This window comes from Temnothorax americanus, unplaced genomic scaffold (genome assembly GCF_048541705.1).
Source record: "Temnothorax americanus isolate GAGA-0224 unplaced genomic scaffold, ASM4854170v1 Scaffold125, whole genome shotgun sequence".
NCBI classification, from domain to species: Eukaryota; Metazoa; Arthropoda; class Insecta; order Hymenoptera; family Formicidae; genus Temnothorax; species Temnothorax americanus.
This window is the reverse complement of record NW_027509259.1, coordinates 22,618-46,107: the sequence shown is the minus strand read 5'-3', so window position 1 is coordinate 46,107 and position 23,490 is coordinate 22,618. Positions and strand designations below refer to the sequence as shown.

Genomic DNA, 23,490 nt, shown 5'->3' with positions numbered 1-23,490 from the left:
TGAGCCTCTACTGAGTGTTCTCAGAGTGTCTCCGAAACTCCATCGCATTCACTCCCGGCTACGGCACCGCGAGGTCGAGCGTGCTCGGCCTCGTAGCGAGGGTTCTCACGACCGTAACCCCGGGACTCCGCAATTCTGGACATATCGCGCTCCCGCCCACGGTCTCGACCCTTATTCATACACCGCCCGAGGGCCCATGCCCTACCGCTGTAAATTATCGCGTTATTAATGTCCCGCGCTGAGTTCGATTCGCTGTAAAATCCGCGCTCAGTATACCTCCCAAGTGCACATGCACTACCGTTTGTAAAATACGCGTTGCGCTATTTCGGTAACCCCCACACTCAGTATACCTCCCGAGTGCACATGCACTACCGTTTGTAACATACCGCGTTGCGCTACCTCTGTAAAACACGAAAATGAACGCGTGGTCGCCACGCGCGTTAGAAGTGAAACTTATGAAAGCAAGGCTTTGCTATAACTTTTCTGAAATTAATACAAAAACAATGCAACGGAATTAGTCACTCCAAGCCGCCCGCAACTCGAAAATATAGTGTTACACGCAGTTCTCACTATATCCGTCTCACCAGTACCTGATCGAATTTTCGTGACGCGTTTTCGAGTCGCAAAATCGAATTTACCTACCGATCCAAAAGAAGTTTCACTTTGTACGCCTGTTGGTCGAATTTTTGTGATATTTCGTGACGTTTTTTCGTGTCGCACAATCGAACTAACGACCGTACCAAAAAAGTTTCATTTCGTATACGCCTATTATTGGTCGAATTTTTGTTACACTTTTCGTGTCGCATGATCGAACTTACTACCGTGCCAGAAGAAGAACCGTCTCGCCAACGCCGTATGCTTATTGGTCAAATTTTCGTTGCACTTTTCGTGTCGCACAATCGAACTTACTACCGTACCAAAGAAGTTTCATTTCGTACGCCTATTGGTCGAATTTTCGTTACACTTTTTGTGTCGCATAATCGAACTTACTACCGTGCCAGAAGAAGAACCGTCTCGCCAACGCCGTACGCCTATTGGTCAAATTTTCGTTGCACTTTTTGTGTCGCACAATCGAACTTACTACCGTACCAAAAAAGTTTCACTTCCGTTACACTTTTTCGTGTCGCGAATCGAGCTCACTACCGTGCCTAAAGAAGTTTCACTTCAAAAACCGCGTTCGGTATACCTCCCGAGTGCACATGCACTACCGTTTGTAATATACCGCGTGGCGCTATTTCTGTAAAACCCGCGTCCAGTATACCTCCCGAGTGCATCCGCACTACCGCTTGTAATATACCGCGTGGCAATATTCTATTCGCGTGCATATCGCGCCAAGTGCACATGCACTACCGCTTGTCATATACCGCGTTGCAATACTCTGCTGCGTACATATCACGCCCGGCGCACATGCATGACCGCTTTTAATATACCGCGTCCCCCTACGATCTACGTGTAACCCCGGATTCTGAGCTAAATAAAATAACTAATACGTGTGTACTATAAATTGATTACTGTCTCTGGGCCTTTCATCGAACTCTCGATCCCGCAAGCTAGTCCGCGTTCGATAAAGTCAGGCCGTTACAGTATAAAGGTCCGTATCAAATTAAGGCAGTTCTTAATAAAAATAGATTTGTAGTGACGGACATAACGGGGTATAATCTCACATCAAAATCAATGAATACAACAAAACGGGAAGAAAAGAGGCTATAAGGGTCAAACGCGGTTCTTCTTGCGTAATGTCTCATTTATTCATCTTCTTGGATATAACTTCAAACGTTTTGGCTCATTTTCGAGCCATCCTCAGCGATAACAATGGTTAGCCCACGATCTCCAAACTAAATAGCAAGCTCGTCGACTCGTGTTATTTGTACCAAATGATCCTTATCTGTAAGATTTTGATGTATAAAATCAAAACTTAATTAACACGAGACAGTGATTAACTTACCAAATGGCCAAAGAGAACGTGGGAATTAATAAATAATCGAAGTGACTTGTCGGTAGCATCGACATTTTAAAAACAAAGGACGGAATAAAAACATTTAACGTAACGCAGTCAGAACTCGAATGTATACATAGATAGTTGTGTCGATGATAAAAGTATTATTGTGACAAATTCAAAATACCAATGAGAGCACGAGAGCTCGACGCGTCATAACAATTGTACAGCCAATAAGGACATCAATCGTAGGCACGGTTTACAATTTATTTAAAATAGTCATGTATGCGTGATGTAGAAAATCGGTGTCATTTTGCAAATTAATACTATTTTCCTGTAGTTTTATGTGAATCATTTCAGAAATTAGTCTTCTGGATAAATATTTCTTTTTGTCTAGAATTTCCACATTCTCCCAGTCAAAATCGTGATCTAGATTCTGCCTGTGTTCAGTGACGACAGATTGTGTCGAGGTAATTCTATTAATGTGGCTCCGATGTTCAGAAATTCGGGTTTTTAATTGCCTTTTAGTTTGGCCTACGTATGACGCGTCACATTCTCTACAGGAAATTTTGTAAACCACATTTTTATTCGATTGAGCTGGGAGGACATCCTTTTGTACTTTAATAAATTTTTTAAGTTTGTTTAGGCTGAAGAAAGACAATCTGACATTAAGATCCCCGACAACTCTTGTAAAATCATCGGAGATCCCCTCAACGTATGGAACAGTGAACCATTTACGCCGTTCTTCTTCGCAAATGGTTAGAGATTCATCCTGTCTGCGAGTGCGTATGTTAAGTAACGCTTTAATTCTCATGTTGATAGTATCAAAAATAAATGTCAAAGGATAGTCGTTCTTCAGGAGAGTATCAATTATAAACTTAACGTTCTTACAATGATATTTAGAGTGGGAAAGTAAGAAGGCCCTATCAACCATGCCCATAATCGTGCCTCTTTTTTGTGAGATCGGGTGCTGCGACAAAAAATTAAGTTACCTGCCTGAAAAAGTAGGTTTGTGAAACCAGTCAAAATCTAAAATGTTCTTATTCTTAATAATAGTCAAGTCTAAAAAATTAAGTCTATCGCCACCAACTTCCATAGTAAATTGAAGTCTCGGATGGTAAGCATTAAATAATTGTAAAATGTTGTCAAGAAAATAAAAAGGTACTGCAAAGGCTATATCATCTACGTATCTAAAATAAAAAGGTATAGCGATAATTTTAGTCAGGTTCTGTTTCTGAAACAACCACTGCAATTTTTTATCAAGGTTAATATTTCTCCTTTGTGAGAAATATCTCAAACCTATTCCTTGCATTCTAAAAAATCTATTGCATATATATATAGGAATATTTTGGGAAATGCGTCGAGTGAGATAAATTATGGAAGATCTGGAGATCTGGGTGTTGCAACAACTCACTTTCGCTATACCTTTTTATTTTAGATACGTAGATGATATAGCCTTTGCAGTACCTTTTTATTTTCTTGACAACATTTTACAATTATTTAATGCTTACCATCCGAGACTTCAATTTACTATGGAAGTTGGTGGCGATAGACTTAATTTTTTAGACTTGACTATTATTAAGAATGAGAACATTTTAGATTTTGACTGGTTTCACAAACCTACTTTTTCAGGCAGGTATCTTAATTTTTTGTCGCAGCACCCGATCTCACAAAAAAGAGGCACGATTATGGACATGGTTGATAGGGCCTTCTTACTTTCCCACTCTAAATATCATTGTAAGAACGTTAAGTTTATAATTGATACTCTCCTGAAGAACGACTATCCTTTGACATTTATTTTTGATACTATCAACATGAGAATTAAAGCGTTACTTAACATACGCACTCGCAGACAGGATGAATCTCTAACCATTTGCGAAGAAGAACGGCGTAAATGGTTCACTGTTCCATACGTTGAGGGGATCTCCGATGATTTTACAAGAGTTGTCGGGGATCTTAATGTCAGATTGTCTTTCTTCAGCCTAAACAAACTTAAAAAATTTATTAAAGTACAAAAGGATGTCCTCCCAGCTCAATCGAATAAAAATGTGGTTTACAAAATTTCCTGTAGAGAATGTGACGCGTCATACGTAGGCCAAACTAAAAGGCAATTAAAAACCCGAATTTCTGAACATCGGAGCCACATTAATAGAATTACCTCGACACAATCTGTCGTCACTGAACACAGGCAGAATCTAGATCACGATTTTGACTGGGAGAATGTGGAAATTCTAGACAAAAAGAAATATTTATCCAGAAGACTAATTTCTGAAATGATTCACATAAAACTACAGGAAAATAGTATTAATTTGCAAAATGACACCGATTTTCTACATCACGCATACATGACTATTTTAAATAAATTGTAAACCGTGCCTACGATTGATGTCCTTATTGGCTGTACAATTGTTATGACGCGTCGAGCTCTCGTGCTCTCATTGGTATTTTGAATTTGTCACAATAATACTTTTATCATCGACACAACTATCTATGTATACATTCGAGTTCTGACTGCGTTACGTTAAATGTTTTTATTCCGTCCTTTGTTTTTAAAATGTCGATGCTACCGACAAGTCACTTCGATTATTTATTAATTCCCACGTTCTCTTTGGCCATTTGGTAAGTTAATCACTGTCTCGTGTTAATTAAGTTTTGATTTTATACATCAAAATCTTACAGATAAGGATCATTTGGTACAAATAACACGAGTCGACGAGCTTGCTATTTAGTTTGGAGATCGTGGGCTAACCATTGTTATCGCTGAGGATGGCTCGAAAATGAGCCGAAACGTTTGAAGTTATATCCAAGAAGTTGAATAAATGAGACATTACGCAAGAAGAACCGCGTTTGACCCTTATAGCCTCTTTTCTTCCCGTTTTGTTAATTCTCGAGGGTCCGTTTACGATTCAATGAATACAATTCTTTCGTCGGACAAAATAAAGCCGTGGATAAAAGTAAACGAAACGGGTATTAATCCTGAGAATGTAAGCGATGACTAGAAGTAAATACATTGTAATCAAGATAATTGACGAATGTAGGGAAACAGATAACACAACGAGTATCTCTTAGATAGACATGAGCGTATTTATTAATAAATTATTGAACATAGTTCGAAGACGAACTAAAAGGTCAGAATGGCCGTAGCTGTAGGCGCCAAATTGATGTATTATAGATAGATGTATTATAGGCGCCGATTCGTGATATATGGCTCCACCTGTCGAATGAGATTGACGCGACAGGATCCGATTTAGAGTAAGGTGACAGTGTGAGATGATATTCCGTGCAGATAGTCCGCGATCCGAGGGACCGAGATCGGGCTGCCAATATTAATTAATCCGAGTACTGGCGAGGAACTGTCGAGTCGGATACTGTTGAGGCGTATATATAAGTGGAGTAGGCAAGATATTATAAAAAGGAGTAAACGGCGTAAACTGTGTAAACGGAGCGAACATTGTGAACGTAATAAACGGACCATGTGATTGCTGCATATATCGTCTCATTTATTAATACGCGCCTATAAATAAATAAATGATACGCATTCTAAAGTTTCGGTAGGCCCTATGGAGATTTTGCGGTCACTCTCCTGGCTCGCCCGAGGGCGCGAACACGCGCCTTATGACGGTGGCGGGGCGCTGCCACGCGCGGCGAATCGTCACGTCACAAAAAAAAATATATATAAGCATTTTATTTTTAAATTAATTTAAATTAAATTAAATTATTAAATTTATTGCAAAAAATATTACCTCAGCCAGGGTTCGAACCTGGAACCTCCCTCATGCCGTGTAGAGCGTCGTACCAATTCGACCACCGAGATATGTGGTAATATTTATCGCAATAGCACACTAAACAATAATAAGATAGAGACACCGATATTAAGGCGTTTTCCAACAATGTACATATATCAAAATTTGTGTTACATTGTTTTTAATATTTGCCAGTTAATATTGTATAGTCCATACGACAGGGAGAAAAAAAAAGTCTACATAAAATTTAAGTCAGGAAGTTAAAGTAATTTAAATCGACCGTAACTGGCAATATATAACGTCTTTACCGACATGAACATTGAAAAACTGTGAGCCAACTTGGTTTGTCGGATTCACACAGCACATTTTCAGATCATCATCGAGACACTATTAATTTCGACCATAGGTTTTGGTCAGTTGATGTAATTTATAAATTCAATAGTTTAAATTTTTTATTGCGAAAAAATATTACCCCAGCCAGGGTTTGAACCTGAAACCTCCCGTATACCGTGCGGGTGTCGTGCCAATTCGACCACTGGGGCTGTGGTAATATTTATCGCAATAAAAAATTTAAACTATTGAATTTAGAAATTACATCAACTGACCAAAACCTATGGTCGAAATTAATAATGTCTCGATGATGATCTGAAAATGTGCTGTGTGAATCCGACAAACCAAGTTGGCTCACAGTTTTTCAATGTTCATGTCGGTAAAGACGTTATATATTGCCAGTTACGGTCGATTTAAATTACTTTAATTGTTATTCTATTCACTAGCAAAATAAATTTATCATTCTGTTTATTATACACCGTCGACTGAAGCATCGGTTCTCCATCTTATAGTTGTTATTGCGATAAATATTACCACAGCCCCAGTGGTCGAATTGGCACAACACCCGCACGGTATACGGGAGGTTCCAGGTTCAAACCCTGGCTGGGGTAATATTTTTTCGCAATAAAAAATTTAAACTATTGAATTTATAAATTACATCAACTGACCAAAACCTATGGTCGAAATTAATAGTGTCTCGATGATGATCTGAAAATGTGCTGTGTGAATCCGACAAACCAAGTTGGCTCACAGTTTTTCAATGTTCATGTCGGTAAAGACGTTATATATTGCCAGTTACGGTCGATTTAAATTACTTTAATTGTTATTCTATTCACTGGCAAAATAAATTTATCATTCTGTTTATTAAGTCAGGAAGTGTTAAAAATTGGTGAATCTGTAGATTTTTGTGTCCCCTAAAAACATATTAAATTAGCAACCTTGACATTTTTCTGCCGGCGCCGTCATCTTGAAATAATGACGAGAAAACCGGTTGTTTGCGAATATTCCGTTTCCACTTAAATTTAAAGCAAAATTTCCTACAACTTTTGTTTCAAATACTTTTTTCTCAGATAAATAGTTTAAGTTATAGCAGAGGAAAACGGGGAGCTTTTTTACAATTTGTAAAAATGCTGGATTTTCCCTGGAAAGATTATTGATTATTATTGTTATTATACTATTATATCTTTATATATGTATATACGTATAATATATCATTCTTCTTCTTCTTCTCTAGCCTGTTTTCATCCACTCCTGGACATAGGCCTCTTCCATTTCCTTCCATGTCTTCCTCTCCTGTGCTGTTTGCATCCACCTCTTTCTTGCGTGGCGTTGGATGTCATCTCGCCATCTCGTCTGTGGTCGGCCAACGCTTCTTTTGGACTCTCTTGGTCTCCATTGCATCAGGGCCTTGGTCCATTTGGTGTTGCTTCTCGCAACATGTCCCGCCCATTGCCACTTTTGTCTACTTGCTCGTTCAACAACGTCGGCAACTCCTGTTCTTCTCCTTATCTCTTCGTTTCGGATTCTATCCCTCAGGTTGATTTTCAGCATTGCTCGCTCCATTGCCCTCTGACAGATTTGTAGTCGGTTTACGCTGTTCGCTGTAAGAGTGATTGTTTCGAGTTCATATGTCGCAACTGGTAATATGCACGTATCATAAACTTTCCGTTTGAGGTTGATTGGGATTTTTAGTTCTCGGAGGATGTAGCTTAGTCTGTCGAATGCTGCCCACGCCAAGCCGATCCTTCTAGTGATCTCAGCTGTCTGGTTATTTTTTCCTAGCTTGATCTTGTGCCCTAGATACACGTATTCTTCAACCATCTCGAGAGTGTGGTTATCGATGCTAACTAGTATATTGGTAGGGCTCATGATTTTTGTCTTCTGGAGGTTCATTCTCAGGCCGACTGCTTGGGAAGCTTCCCTGAGTTCTTGTATCATTGTTGCGAGCTCGTCTGCATCGCTGCTGAATATGATAATGTCATCCGCGAAACGGAGATGGTTTAAATGTTTTCCATCAATATTGATGCTTTTTGATCCCATGTTAGCCTCCCGAGCACATCCTCCAGCGCCAAGGTGAAAAGTTTTGGTGAAATTGTATTGCCCTGTCTCACACCCCTCCGGATAGGGATTCTACCTGTAGTCCAAGCTTCTTCCATTTTAACGTGCAGGGTGGCATGCTCGTATATGAATTTGATCAAGTTAGACTATCATGAGTCAACTCGTGCTTTATCCATTGCTTCGAGCACTGCCCATGTCTCAATTGAGTCGAAGGCTTTATGGTAGTCTATGAAGGCCATATGCAGTGGGATATTGTACTCGGTGCATTTTTCTATAAGTGTGTGTACTGTTTGTATATGGTCATTCGTGCTGTACCCCCTTCTGAATCCTGCTTGTTCTATGGGTTGGTAGAAATCGAGCTTCTGGCTTAAGCGATTCGTTATTATTTTGGACAACAGCTTATAAAGGATTGAGAGTAGACTAATAGGTCTGTAATTTTCCATATTCGTGCAGTCGCCCTTCTTAAAGAGCAAAATGACCTCTGCGTTTTGCCACGAGTCAGGAATCCTGCCTTCTTCCAGACATCTGTTAAGCAGTACCAGGAGTGCTTTTTCTATCCCCTCCAACCTTAAGCATCTCGACTGTTATCCGGTCTTCCCCTGGTGCTCTGTTGTTTTTTAGTTGTTGTTTCAACGCTGCTTCTAGTTCTGACTTGTTAATGTCTGGTAAATCTTCGGATCCTACGTTCAGAATTGTCTGTCTCAGTCGTCCTTGCTAGTTCGGATTTGGAGCTGATTGGCTTGGAATATATCATTACTATATTATATTATATGCACACACGCGCACGCGCACGCGCATACGCACACACGTACACACACACGTACACGAGGGTAGAGGAGAGAGGACAGAGGGGACGGCAGATCCTTCGCGTACCTGAATGTTGACTTGAATAGAATGGTATTCTAAAGAATATTTTACCTGGCTTATGCTTGCCGATATTCATTTACTTTCAGATAAAATTATTCTATAATTGAGCTCAGATGACGTAACCAATTTAAGTGGTTTTACGTCTTTAATTACGTATCTTTGTAAAAAATAATCGCAGAGCAATGTTTAAAAAAATATTTTAAAGAGGAAATGTTTACCTTTACGATAGTCAATAAAATTTGCGAAAAAAAATTTTGTTCTCCCCGTACAGGCCATCAAAGTTGAAATTTTTTTGCAATTTTGCAAGGTCTGTTTTAAATTAGCACCATTTGTAGTACAATCTTCGCAGAAGAACGTGCCTAAAAGCAATCAAAAACTGAGAATCTAAGCTTTAAAATGTTTTTTTAAACATCACTCTGCGATCACTTTTTACGAAGATACGTAATTAAATGGCGTAAAACCAATTTAAGTGATTTTACGTCATTTGATTACGTATCTTCGTGAAAAATAATTGAACTAATTTAAAATAGACCTAAAGTATGGACCTATGTATATATGTGTGTGTATGTGTGTGTATATGTATACATAATATATTATACTAATGATATATTATACGTACTTACATATAAAATAATATAATAATAATATAATAACGATAATAATTAATCTTTCTCAAATCCAGAGAAAATCCATTATTTTCACAAATTGCAAAAAAGCTCTCTGCTTTCCTCTGCTATAACTCGTAAACTATATATCTGAGAAAAAAGTGTTATAGGAAATTTTGCTTTACAACTTTGTATGAGATACTTTTGCTTTTTTAAGTGGAAACGGAATTTTCGCAAAAAACGGTTTTCTGCGTCTTTATTTCAAGATGACGGCACCGGCGGAAAAATGTCGAGGCAAATTTAATATGTTTTTAGGGTCACAAAAATCTACAGTTTTAACACTTCCCTGACTTCCGTCTAAAACTCCCCATCGCTTAGACTAATATTATTACAAGATTTTTGAATACTATAAATATGTGTTATATACGAGTATAAGCAAAAAGGAAGTATTAGAGTCAGAGGGTTCCCACTAGTCCAATCAATGTCAAGCAACGTTGAGCGCAGTTACTACTCGGATGGGTGACCGGGATAATTTTCAGTCAAATATAATAAAATCTGATTTAACATAGTTCGAAAACGCTATAAAAATTATTAAGAACCTTTTTAATGGCATTTTATAATTAAACTCAGCTAGAACCAATTGACTTTAATGAAAGCTATAGGATTGAATAGAGATATTTGCATTAAATCCGATGCAAACGGTTAGAATTATATTCGTTCCACAGTGATAATTCCCAGTTATACATTTTAAATTCCGGTTCAACATGGTTCAAAAACGTTAATAAAAACAATAAAAACTGTTAAGATTTTGATTGCTATTTTACGATTGAGCGTAATCAGAACCAATATATAGACATATTAAAACATATATAGGACGGAATGTGAATATTTCTATCGAATCTGATTCAAAAACCATAGAAACTTATTTATACTATCGGCATAAGTGTTCCAGTTCAACAAAGTACAACCGATTTGAGAGTAATTATGTTTTAATGGAAAATGCAGGTTTAAGAACACAATTCAATCTTATTAAACCAAATATGGCTGATTTTCTAATGGTTTTAATCGAGCTTTTTCAGCAGGTATTTCTTTTTCTTCATTGTAACATAATAAAATCAAATCAACATTATTTGTGTTCATGTAAAGAGTATTGAATTTTAAAATAAGATTATACTGTCTTTATCGTTATAATATGAATTTTTTGTTTGAAAGACTGTTATTCTCTATCCAATATTTTTTGCTTTTTATTAATAAAAATTATTTTTGAAGAATAAAAATATATTTTATATATTTTTCTTTGAATTATATATAATGCTTTGATGCAAGTAATTTATTTTTGTTTAACGCTTTATATAATCTCATTTTAAGATTTACACATATAGATAAAGATATTCTGTAAATAAGAATGTTCTTTTATCTGTGTGTAGAGTTCACTATGGACAATCAAAGTTCCACCAGCTTGCTTACCCTATAGGGGAACTAAGAGTCTATATGTGCATCTACACGTTGATGCTTTAAACGCAGAAATAAGAACAAAGATAGTTAGTGGAACCATTTATTTAAAATTCAATTTATATTTAAAAAAACTTAAATAAAATGTTTCATGATGAGTCAGAATAAGCTACTCATTTAAATATTTTATAAAATATTTATTGCAATATTTAATATCAAATGCTCAATTTGCATTAATTACGCATTTGAATGCGCGTATTTTGAACACACAATTAATATATAATAATGTGGTTTTGAAGCCAATGCAATTGTACGCGAATTAAAGGCACGTTATACGCGCATTCATTATTGGCGCTTCTTGGGTAATTTTATATTAATAGAACTCTAATAACAATAAATTTAATATTTGAATCATAATAGAATAATCAAATAATTCTTTTTCAAAATCAAAAAAGAAATAATAATTATTCTTTACTAATCATTCCTCACAATTTTTGAGATGCTACCAAAGATATTATGGGTTTTTTAAATGTTCTGTTACATTACATTACATTTTTTCTTATTTTTTTTACTGTAAGTATTTCCAGCTTTTGAAAGAAACAATTTGACATATGTGTATTCTTTGATTTAAAGCAAACTTAAAGACAGATATAGAGCGGAATATAGAATCAGAATAAGATTACTTCTCTATCTGTACCCTTAGCACATTGCATAAAATTTTAATGTAATTTAAGAATTGCAATTACAATTGAATTAAAATAATTTTTTATATTCAATTCGCACTTTAATCTATTTTTCAAAACTATGATGTTATAGAGAATTTTTTAAGGTCAAAATCAAACTTAACATCAAAAAGCTACAAGTTTTGAGCAACAAGCTTTTAAGCTCGCTAATTAAGTTAAATTTTAACAAATATATTTTGCAACAGAACTTGATAATTCTATTTAAAAAAACTGAAGTTTTTTTACGGTGTTATATCAATATATGTCTCCAGGCATTGCTAAAATGATACAAGTATTATCAGAATGGATTCTGCATGATAAGTCATTGGCACTGACGAAAAACGCACTCGCGGAGCCTACCATATATAGCTTAGATGAGGAAAACAGGAGACGATTTCCAGCCAGTCTGGCATACGACGTTCTAGTCACCTTAGTTAATCCTGACCCTGAAAAGCTAAAGATCGTTTGGGACCTCAAGACAGTAACTGAAGGTAATTGAACATCATACCATTACAATTACATTATAACAGAATATGAATCATTCGCAAAAATCTTTGGAAATTTTAAAGAATCAATATTATTTATATCACATTAGCAAAATTAAATAAGAATTAAATAATTGCGTTCTGACCCAAACATGTATAATAGTATTTTAGCCTTTTTTAAAGAGGAGGTGAGATTTTTAAACACGGGAAAAATGTTGCAAATTATTTGCCGTAAATTACTTGATAAATATAAACAACCCTACTTTTTAACAATAGTAATAATTTATATATTTAAAAAGAAAATGTAATGTTGAATATATTGCAAAAACATTATAGTTTATTTAAAAAATACAGGCTAATAAAGAAAAGATTTCTTTTGTATTAGCCACGATTTAGTGATCTTATCATAAAATTGTAAAGTGTAGAAAACAACATTTTTCTTCCTAATAATTTTTTATTATTAATTGAATCAAATTTCTTTGAATCGCTTTTTAAATTTTTTTTCAGGGAATTAAAATTCTTTTTAACGATACTTACAATTAGATTCAGTTTGTAGAGAATTCAATTACAAGAAAGTTAAAAAAAAACATTCTGATATCTATTATAAAACTGTATAAAAATGTAGTTATGAGAAAAACGTGTTTAAAGTTTTGTAATAAATTTTCGACATAGTAGAATATACTTACCCGGCTCAAAACTATCCTGGATCATAAAGTGTGATGTCAAGAAGTCTTTCAATAACGGACAGATCTTTATCATTTAGAAGTACTTTCCGGATGAACTTTTGCACTTTTTGCACAGCATATCTATTTAATGTCTCACATATAGTGATGGTTATTCTTTCACTGATATTTAAATTGTTTAATACGTTCAAATATCAATAGGGAAACTATGTCTAATATAATCATGAAAACTTTCGCCAGGCTGCCACATGCGTGTCTCAAGCTACCACACGCTTCTAATATCACACACACACACACACACACACACACACACACACCCACACCCACACCCACACCCACACCCACACCCACACCCACACCCACACCCACACCCACACCCACACCCACACCCACACCCACACCCACACCCACACCCACACCCACACCCACACCCACACCCACACCCACACCCACACCCACACCCACACCCACACCCACACCCACACCCACACCCACACCCACACCCACACCCACACCCACACACACACACACACACACACCCACACACACACCCACACACACACACACACCCACACACACACCCACACGCACGCACGCACGCACGCACGCACGCACGCACGCACGCACGCACGCACGCACGCACGCACGCACGCCACGCACACACACACACACACACACACACACACACACATACACACACACACGCGCGCGCGCGCGCAATTTTTTTGAAAATGCGATTTTTGACGTTTTAGAACATTCTGAATACATTGACATTAAAAACTAAAAAAAAATTTTACGAAAACAAAACTTTCTTTGTAAGGAAGCAAAATTAATAGAAAATTAAAAATTTATTTAAAGAAATAATTAAAAATAAAAAATTTTAAAAATTTTAAGTTTTAGTAAAAAAAACTTGACGTTCCTAAACAAATTAGTATATTAATAACATAATTTTTATAAATGGAAAAAGTACTTTAAAGTAATGTGTGAAAGTATTTCTATATTTAGATATTGTAATTATTAATATAATTACATTGTAATTGTTAATATAATTACATCGCGGGTGATTAGGCAAGATTCTTGAAGGGGAAACCTATTTAATGGATATCCTGTCCGCTATTATTACAGTCAAAATCAGATGTAGGATTACATAAAATTAACTAAGAGTGGTGTATATGTGTGTAAATTAATTAAGTTAAAAATATAAGAATTAAAATAAATAAACTTTATACTATAACCGTTAGTCTAAGGTTATCACCTCGGGATCGACCACTTCCTCTAGGGTGACTGTGGAACGGTGAAAAAGGGTTATGGGGAACAGGTAGGGGAACTCTTGTTGCGGGAAATAAACGGGAATGAAAGTTTCGTGGGGGTCGGAGGTTTCAATGAGGGAACGGAGTCCGACCAGGTCGAACTCGTAAGGACCGAGGGTAAATCAGGAGGGTACAATCAGGAGGAAAAGGACCGGTGCATTGGCGGAAATAGGCTCGAATGGGTTTCTCGGAAACCGCGGAATATGAGGAGGACGGAGTTCTCGGAGACTCCACGTCCTCGCCCAGACGATCCTGGCTCCGCGGGGCAGCGAAATGCGGTACCTCTTTGATAAATTTCTCGGTTGAGGTATCCGAGCGACCGCTTGGAAGGAAAGCTCTTCGCGAGTAAACGGGGAATACGATCGCTCATATTCGGGACTTAGGTGGGAGGAAGGTGCGGGGGAGGGGGAATCGGGAAGTTCCCCGGGGCGAACCGGAGAATACGAAGGTTCGAGCAGGGGGGAAGAATCAGGAGTATCGGGGAGCACGCGATAACTAAGGGGGCGATTGGCGCGGCGGCGGAGGCGCTTCCTCCGGGAGACCTAGTGGAAGCGGCGGGGTGGCGAGCCGCAGAGGATCGGCGTTTTCCCGTTCATGTCGGAGGATTATTTTCTTAAGTCTCCTTCGCGCCTGCTTGTTCCAACGATTCCGCCCGTGTCTCGCGGCGTTTTGGGACTTTGCAAGGGTTTCAGCGGAATCACGCGAATTTACTATAAGTTAGTAGGGTTAGTTACCGTAGTACGTTAATCGCGGGGAAGTCGACTCGGGTTTGAAGGATTTAAAGGGAGAGGGTCTGCTGACCTTGCCAACAGTCCCCGTGTTCCTTTTTTACTGGCAGTGCTGAAAACATATAGTTTCCCCTACAGCACGAAATATTGCTGCAACATTGCAGCAATATTACTTTGCAAAAATTGCAATATTTCATAAAATATTGCTGCAATATTGTTGCAATATTCCTATGTCCGCTAGCATATTGCTGCAATATTAAGAGAAATATTGCAGATATATGTAAAATATTGTTTTCTTTATATTGTGTAGTAGTAATTTTTACAGTACAATATGTGTGACAGCACAGAAGTCCGCAAAAACATCATAAAAGTGTTTAAAATGTCTTTATGATGTTTTTTGCGGACTTTTGTGTTTTCACACATATTGTGCTGTAGGAATTACTACTAAAAACAAGGAAAAGTTAATACATTATTTTATTGGTAATACATTATTTTATTGTAATACATTTTTACCTGAATTTTGCCATGAAATAATAATCCAATTAAATTTTTAATATAAAAGTATAATGTAAAATAAAAGTATAATCGAATATTAATGTTTAAACGTCAAAATTTTTAATTTTCCATGTTATCTTCTTGGGCTTCATCTTCAAGAACAATTTGTTCTTGAGGTTCTAGTTGTCTCTTAGCCTGAAGACGTTTTTCACGTGTTGTTGCTTGAGCAAGCCATATTAAAGCAGCTTCTATTATTTGTGCGTTTACATTCAGTCCGAATCATACGTACAGTTTTAAAAACAAAAAAGAAAAACTTAGTCAATGCCTTTTCTGTAACCTTGCATTTCATAAGTAATAAATATTTAAACAAATTTATTATTATTACTGATAGAATACTTACTTATAAACAATTTTGCTGTCAAAAATTGAGCAAATACTTTTTTTCCTTTTTGTTCATGCCAGCTATATTTTTTGGCAAATGTATCTGCAATTAATCTGCTAAGTATTGCATTCGTTGCTAAGTTTACTTTGTCCCCACCAATCATTTTGAAGGAGGAACTCTGTAAAGTAATATTAGTAAACAAAAGGATATTCCATGAAAATTTTGTTAATAAGAATCAATCTATTGATTTTATAATTTTTATTTCGTAACTTACCATTTTTTGGAAGAATATGGGATTTTTTAGTTTTCTTTCAAATTCCAATAATTGTTCATCAGTATGGAAAGGCCACGTAACATTCTCTTCGTTTTCTTCATTTACTACTTGCGTTTCCCGATTTTTTTCAATTTTGCTCATTCTATCATCCAAACATTTTGTTCTCCTTAATATTATCAGTATACTTTTTACCAAAAATTTCTTAAAATCTGGAAAAAAAGTAATATTTAATTTCTTTTAATCTCCTTTTTAGAAATACACTAGACACTACAGACGCGCGCTTCGCGCGCGCTATTTAGCTTTAACATTATGCTATTACTATTACACTATTAACCCTTGATACACACAACTGTCAAAATATACAATGACAGCTGCAAATAAAGTAAGCGCAGCAAGAGAACCAATCGGGATCGCGGAAAAGAGACAACAATACCTACGACATGCCCTTTTTAGAAGAGGAGTCACTATAATTACCTATCTCCGATCCGCTGATATTTCGCGTGGCACTTCGATCCTTGCGTGACGCGACCGAAATTCAGAATTAAACGATTTTATATTTATAATAATGATGAGAGATCACATTAATAATAATATTAACCTCACGACAAGACGCGAGCTGTCACATGTCACATCACGACACACACGACGCACTACACGCACGAAACTCGCCACACTACTCCGCGATGACAGTCCCTCACGGGATAAAGCAAATACATAAAAGTAAAAAAGACTGAGCAAGCAGAAACGAAATTTAATAAAGTTTTAACAATAAGTAACAATAAAGACTTACTCGTTTGTACATTCCGTTGTGCTTTGTCAGTTGTTGATGTTGAAGCTTTGCATGACAAAGGTGGAAGAGACGATTGCGATGAAAGTGAAATTGGTTCCTTGGGTAGTGATGGCAATTGTACAATCTTTTTAGTTTTACTAGATGTTCCTTCTTTTCTCTGTTCATAGTGGCAATCGTTTATTGATACTTTACCACGACGATATGTTACAGACTTGATGCTTTCATCTGAAGAGCCACCAGAGCCACTAGAATTGTTGTACAGCTTTCGAACTTTATTTCTCCTTTGCTTCTTCACTCGTAATCTCCATTCTTCTTCGGAAAAATTTGCAGAATCACAAATAGTTGATGTACCTAGAGCCTCTGCTAATTTTTCTCTTGAGCTCGTTCCCAAGTATCTTAACAAAAGAAAAATTGAAAGATATCTTATAATTTTTAAAGCTGTTACAATAGATATTTTATTAGAGAAATATGTACAAATCCTCTAAAAATATATTGGCAGATTAATCCTATTAAAATAATAATTTGATTAAATATATATAAATTTACCTGCCACGCCAAAAATTTGCTTTATTTTACACGTATCCCATGTTTCAGTTCCTGGTGGAAGTTGTGATTTTGCAAGTAATTTATCCAAGGTATATTGGGATCTGATATGGCCTGGCCAAATGCTTTTGGTTCCATAATTATTAATCCAAGAAGACGGAATTATTTGTAACCCGTCAGAAAATTCGACGATGCTATACTTTTTTTGTGTCGTAGACATATTTTTCTAAGAAATATAATAATATATTGGATCAGTAATACATTATTTAATATACATGTTGTAACGATGCACCCCGTGCGCTAAGCATCGTTCCCGGCTAACGACCGCCGGATGCCGCCCGACCGACGACCAGTCGGGCGAAGACCAGGGCGCGGTGAGCCCACATTTTAATGTAATTTCAAACGCACCGTGTGCGCGGGCCAAGCGCGGCACCAGTGCCTCCCGACGAGCGACGACGGCAGCCGAGCCGCCCCGAGGACGAGCGCGGCGCCGCGCCACCCCACCACAGCGCGACGATCGGCGCTCCTCGCGAACCCGCCGCGCCGAGCGGGTATATAAACCGCCGCTCCGGCGAGAAAGAGAGACTTCGTCGAAAAGCTCCGCTTCTTCCAGACGAAACCTATCCCGACTCCCAGGGAACACACCAAACGAGGTCCGGTGCTCCGAGTCTCGACTGAGAGCTCTCAGGTATTCCCGCACTCCTTCAAACCTAACCCCGAAGGCACGGTTACGCGGGGTCGAGCGCGCTCGGCCTCGCAACGAGGGCTCTCGCTGCCGCCGCCTCGGGGCCGGGGCTCCGGAAATCTTCCTACGCTACGCGGTCCCGCACGCATATCATCGCGATACCGCGACATCCGCGAGCATCCAGGCATTATACCGCGTTCGTCGTTAAATACCGCGCCGTTATCAAGTGCAAAGGCACTTCCTGTAAATATACCGCGTCCGCCTATATGTAATACGTCTATGTAATATACCGAGCCCGTGGAATACGTCGATGTAACGCTACCGCGTCCGTTGTTGAACGCCGCGCCGTTATCAAGTGCAAAGGCACTTCCTGTAAATATACCGCGTCCGCCTATATGTAATACGTCTATGTAATATACCGAGCCCGTCGAGTAACGATACCGCGTTTGTCATCAAGTGCACCCGCACTACCTCTTCGTTGTACATATCGCGTCATTTCGGGTAGATAATTAAACTGTGAATAAAACTACTGCATGTCTCACTAAATTGATTATTGTCTCTGGGCCTGTCATCGGACTCCTGATCCCGCACACAAATGCTTCGCGACGGGATCATCGAACCCTCGCACAGCGCCTGGAGCTCGCCAGTCGTCATCGTGCGGAAAAAAGACGGCAAACCGCGGTTTTGCATCGATTTTCGCCAAGTAAACGACGTGACCGAAAAGGACGCCTACCCGATACCTCAGATCACCGCGACCCTCGATAAACTCCGGGGGGCCCGATACCTGACGACTCTTGACCTAAAAAACGGGTACTGGCAGGTGCCGCTTTCACCGGAAAGTCGGCCCGTAACCGCTTTTACCGTCCCGGGAAAAGGCTTGATGCAATTCACCGTAATGCCGTTCGGTTTGCACTCGGCGCCGGCCACGTTTCAGCGCTTGCTCGACACCGTGTTAGGCCCCGAGCTGGAGCCACGCGTGTTCGTCTACCTGGATGACATCGTCATCATCAGCGAGACGTTCGAGGAATACCTGAGGATCATGCGCGAAGTGTTCCGCCGGCTCCGCGAAGCCAGCCTGCGGATCAACCCCGAAAAGTGCCGGTTCTGCGTCAACCGAATTAAATATCTCAGCCACATCATCGACCGCGACGGTATTCGAACCGACCCCGAAAAGGTCAGCGCCGTCGCGAACTGGCCCGCCCCGCAAAACGTCCGTCAAGTCCGGCAGTTTCTGGGGATCGCGTCCTGGTACCGCCGGTTCGTTAAGGACTTCGCAACCCTCGCCGCACCGCTCACCGCGTTGACCCGCAAGCAGGCGCGGTAGACCTGGGGGGAAACCGAACGGGCCGCGTTCGAGACGCTGAAAGGGGTTCTGACGACCGCTCCGGTGCTCGCTTGCCCCGACTTCACGCGCCAATTTTACCTGCAGACCGACGCCAGCACCACCGGCCTCGGGGCCGTGCTGACGCAGTATTTTCCCGAGGGAGAGCGCGTGATCGCGTACGCCAGCCGCACTCTGAATAACGCCGAACGAAATTACAGCGCCACCGAATTAGAGTGTCTCGCGGTGATCTGGGGCATCAGGAGGATGCGCGGGTACCTCGAAGGGTACCGGTTCACGGTGATCACAGATCACCAATCCTTAAAATGGCTGCAAAAGATAGAATCACCGTCCGGCCGACTGGGGAGGTGGGCGTTCGAATTGCAACAGTTCGATTTCGACGTCAAGTACCGTAAAGGGACCCTCAACAAGGTGGCCGACGCGCTGTCACGGCAACCCGAAAGCCTCGGCATTTCCGCACCGAAATGCCCGTGGTACACGCGTATGTGGCACACGACCGAAGCCACTCCGCACGAAGTACCTGACTTCCGAATCGATCACGGACGGCTGTGGAAGCACGTGCTCCACAGCCTGGACTTTAAAGACACTCCGGCGGGCGAACAGTGGAAGGAGTGCGTCCCGAAGGACCAGCGCGCCGCGATCCTCGAACGGTACCACGACGCACCCACCGCCGGCCACCTGGGAATCGCTAAGACGATCGCGAGAGTCGCGCTCTGCTATTACTGGCCCGGCATGTTCCGCGATATCGCCCGCTACGTAAGGGAATGCCCGACATGCCTGGCGCACAAAGCCGCGCAGGAGAAACCGGCCGGCCAGTTACATCCGACCACCCTCGATCACCCGTGGCAGCAGGTCACCATTGACCTCGTCGGTCCGCTCCCGCGATCCGCCGCCGGCCATGTTTGGCTCTTAAATATGCAAGACCGCTTTACGAAATGGGTCGAGCTCCGCCCGCTGCGGCGAGCCACCGCGCCGGCCATCGTAAAGGCTATCACGGAAGCCATTATCCTCCGTCATGGATGCCCGGACGAAATCCTGTCGGATAATGGCACCCAGTTGAAATCGCAACAACTCGCAAAGTTGCTAGACGAGTGCGGGATTCGTCACCGATTCACGCCGGCATACGCGCCCCACTGCAACCCGGTGGAGCGCACAAATACATGTAAATATATTTTTCATTAACTTAAGGTGATCTTAAAGTCATGATCCTAACCGGTTTTTTTTCAGTTTTTTTCTTAGCACTAATCTTTTAATTGGCTTTATAGAAATGCAAAATTCTTGTCTAGAATTAAAGTACGCATCAAAATCTAGGTCATGGTGGTCGAATTTATATGTGGTGGTCGTCACGTATAACAAAAAATATTGATTTTTTTTCGTTTTCGATATAAATTCGAACACCATGACCTAGATTTTGATGCGTACTTTAATTCTAGACAAGAATTTTGTATTTCTATAAAGCCAATTAAAAGATTAATGCTAAGAAAAAAACCGGTTAGGATCACGGCTTTAGGATCACCTTAAGTATTGCACGTGTGACGTACGAATTCGAAACGTGGAAATGTCTTCTCTACTTACGAGATTCGGACTGGATACAGTGGCAACGACACAAGCTAGAGAAAAAATGCCACACTCGCGACGCGACGGATCATAATCGCGAAACATAACCAAAGCGCGATTCGCCGATTCGCACGACAAGCGCACGAAGGCTGCACTTCGAAATTCACTTTCAGTACTAAAAATCTATAATGTACGTGACATAAACCATAGATTTGTAGTACTGGCAGTGAATATCGGAACTCACAATCAGTCGAAGTCTACACCATAGTAAAGCATGTAAGAGCAGGGTTATGGGTCACAACTCACAGGATGTTAGATTACGATGTTAGATAAACGATCGCGACGGTATTGCGCGAGAGCGAGAAACTGTGCTGGCCACGGGATGGGCTTTTTTGGTTAGGGTACGGATACGCGCGAAGCGAGAGCGAACGACGACGTGACCATACACGGTCAACTCCCATATGAAAATTCAGGCCGCGTTAGTTCATTCTGGTATATTGTCCCAGGTGGCGTTTACATCAATTTAACGGCTAAACCGTGTGAACATATACATACACGTGGTCTATTGTAAAAAGTGAGCTTATTAATTATAGAAAAAAGCGATTGAAAGGAAATAAACTACATTGTGTGTGGAGCGTGTGAAGAATATTCTCTGTGATAAGGTAAGAGTTTTATATAAACAATATAAATATATAAATATCGCAGCGACCGATAATAAAAGGTTATGATTGCTTTATTTAGTTGTATGCTTTTATATAAGTTGATCTTAAGGGTGTTGCCTTCGGCCCGCTTTGCTGGAATCCGGATGCTGCGTGTCCACGTCGTGGAGGCAGGGAGACCAAGACGGTGACGCGGTCATCGGCGGATCGACGACGGTTCATCGCGACAAAGGTTACGTGCACGCGACCACCTTGTTACGTGCACGTTTAAACGAAAAATTAAATTTAGATTTTATAAGATGTAATGAACATAAAGAAGAATTAAAATCTACTATAATTCAAAAAATTACAAAACTATTCTTATATACACAATTAATAGAATTTTATCTGGTCGTGATACTCGGCATATACCTACAAATATTATATTTAAGCAAGCTATCGAACATTGTAAAAAAAAGCAAAAACGATATATAAGAAAAATGTAAAAATTCTTTTATTAAATAATACTTATATTTATATCATAATATTTATATGTCAATACTTATATAAATTTATCCTACCCACATATTCTTATAAAAGTTGCAATTGTTAAGTTATAATTTAATAATAACTATTATGCTTTAATTAAACTAATGTTATTTTCTATTTTTAAGGCTTATAACTTTATAGTTGCAACTTTTTTGTTTTCTTTTTTTGATTTAATTTTACAATTGCTTTTAAATTGCAGTCCATTTGACGCTACAAATGCTTTGAAGTTAATTTCTTCTTTTCTCTTCATTAAAAGAATGGAGAAGAGGAATGCTTCGAAGTACTTGTAGCGTCAAGTGGACCGCAGCCTTATTAAATATGCTGTATTAGAAGTACATCGGCCATATTGAATATTAATTCGTCTACGTATATTAGCCCAGGTGGCGTTCAAAACACTGTTCCAAAGCAAACTATGGGAGTTGCTAATCTATTTATTAGTAATCTGTGGACTTGACAGCGGGCGGCGAGCCGCGCGGGCGAGCGCGAACGGCGACGTGACAGCACAGCGGGCGGCGAGCCGCGCGAGCGAGCGCGAGCCCGACGATCGCGCCTCGCGGCGGAACACGGCAAAATCTACTCGAAATCGACAATATTTCAGCAATATATTAGAACATTTCTTATAAAATATTTAATTAAAACAATATTTTAGCAATATATTGCAACGTTACTTAAAAAATATTAAATTAACAATATTGCAGCAATATTGCTGCAGTATTCGTAATATTGTGCAACATGAAAATATTGCTGCAATGTTGCTGCAATATTTCGTGCTGTAGGGGTTGCGTCACGTAACTATAGATTTTCAGTACTGGCAGTGAATAAAGGAACACAGCCAGTAATAGAAAAGGAGATTATTCCGACTCTGCCAATTCAGCTAATTCGGAAGTAATAGGAAGGTTATTCCGACTCCGCGGATAATTCAGCTAATTCGGAAGTAATAGGGGGAGAAGACTACTCCGAATCCGCCAATAATTCAGCTAATTCGGAAGTAATAGGGGGAGAAGATTACTCCGAGTCCGCCGATAATTCGGCTAATTCGGAAGTAATAGGGGGAGAAGGTTACTCTGAGTCCGCCGATGATTCAGCTAATTCGGAAGTAATAGGGGGAGAAGATTACTCCGAATCTGCTGATAATTCAGCTAATATTCGGATGTAATAGAGGAAGAAGATTACTCCGAGTCCGCCGATAATTCAGTTAATTTGGAATAAACGAGATGATCAAAAGGAGTTAGATGGATGGAAGGGTTAATGTATGACCGAGAGACTTCCCGAACACGAGAATGTATTTAAAAAAAAGGAACCAATATATATGTATA

General features: G+C 39.5%; 2 protein-coding genes across 8 annotated transcripts in view; one reads left to right on the top strand and one right to left on the bottom strand.

Annotated features, from left to right (window-relative positions):
- The window catches only part of LOC143893693 (GPI-anchor transamidase component PIGS-like), a 232,714-nt gene that overhangs the window by 187,119 nt on the left and 22,105 nt on the right, over window positions 1-23,490 (top strand). For 6 of the 7 annotated variants that reach the window (XM_077399357.1, XM_077399360.1, XM_077399358.1 and 3 more), the window contains one exon: window positions 11,986-12,204. The exons of the other annotated variant lie outside the window; for it this stretch is intronic. In XM_077399357.1, coding sequence (XP_077255483.1) covers window positions 11,986-12,204 — 219 coding nt within the window. The remainder of the gene's footprint in view (window positions 1-11,985; window positions 12,205-23,490) is intronic. 7 annotated transcript variants of the gene reach the window in all.
- LOC143893696 (uncharacterized) lies at window positions 15,417-16,970 on the bottom strand. Its single transcript, XM_077399367.1, has 4 exons — window positions 16,861-16,970; window positions 16,071-16,279; window positions 15,815-15,974; window positions 15,417-15,662 (listed from the first exon to the last, which is right to left on the bottom strand). Exons 2-4 carry the CDS (start codon window positions 16,209-16,211, stop codon window positions 15,535-15,537), a joined length of 429 nt encoding a protein of 142 aa, XP_077255493.1. The 5' UTR covers window positions 16,212-16,279; window positions 16,861-16,970; the 3' UTR covers window positions 15,417-15,534.

What these genes read in the sequence shown, in the direction of transcription:
- LOC143893696 (XM_077399367.1), bottom strand. Translation starts at nt 16,211, where the DNA reads ATGAGCAAAATTGAAAAAAATCGGGAAACGCAAGTAGTAAATGAAGAA. An exon ending in CCATATTCTTCCAAAAAATG is followed by an intron (nt 15,975 to 16,070) that starts GTAAGTTACGAA and finishes ATTACTTTACAG; the next exon opens with AGTTCCTCCTTCAAAATGAT. An exon ending in GACAGCAAAATTGTTTATAA is followed by an intron (nt 15,663 to 15,814) that starts GTAAGTATTCTA and finishes CACAAATAATAG; the next exon opens with AAGCTGCTTTAATATGGCTT.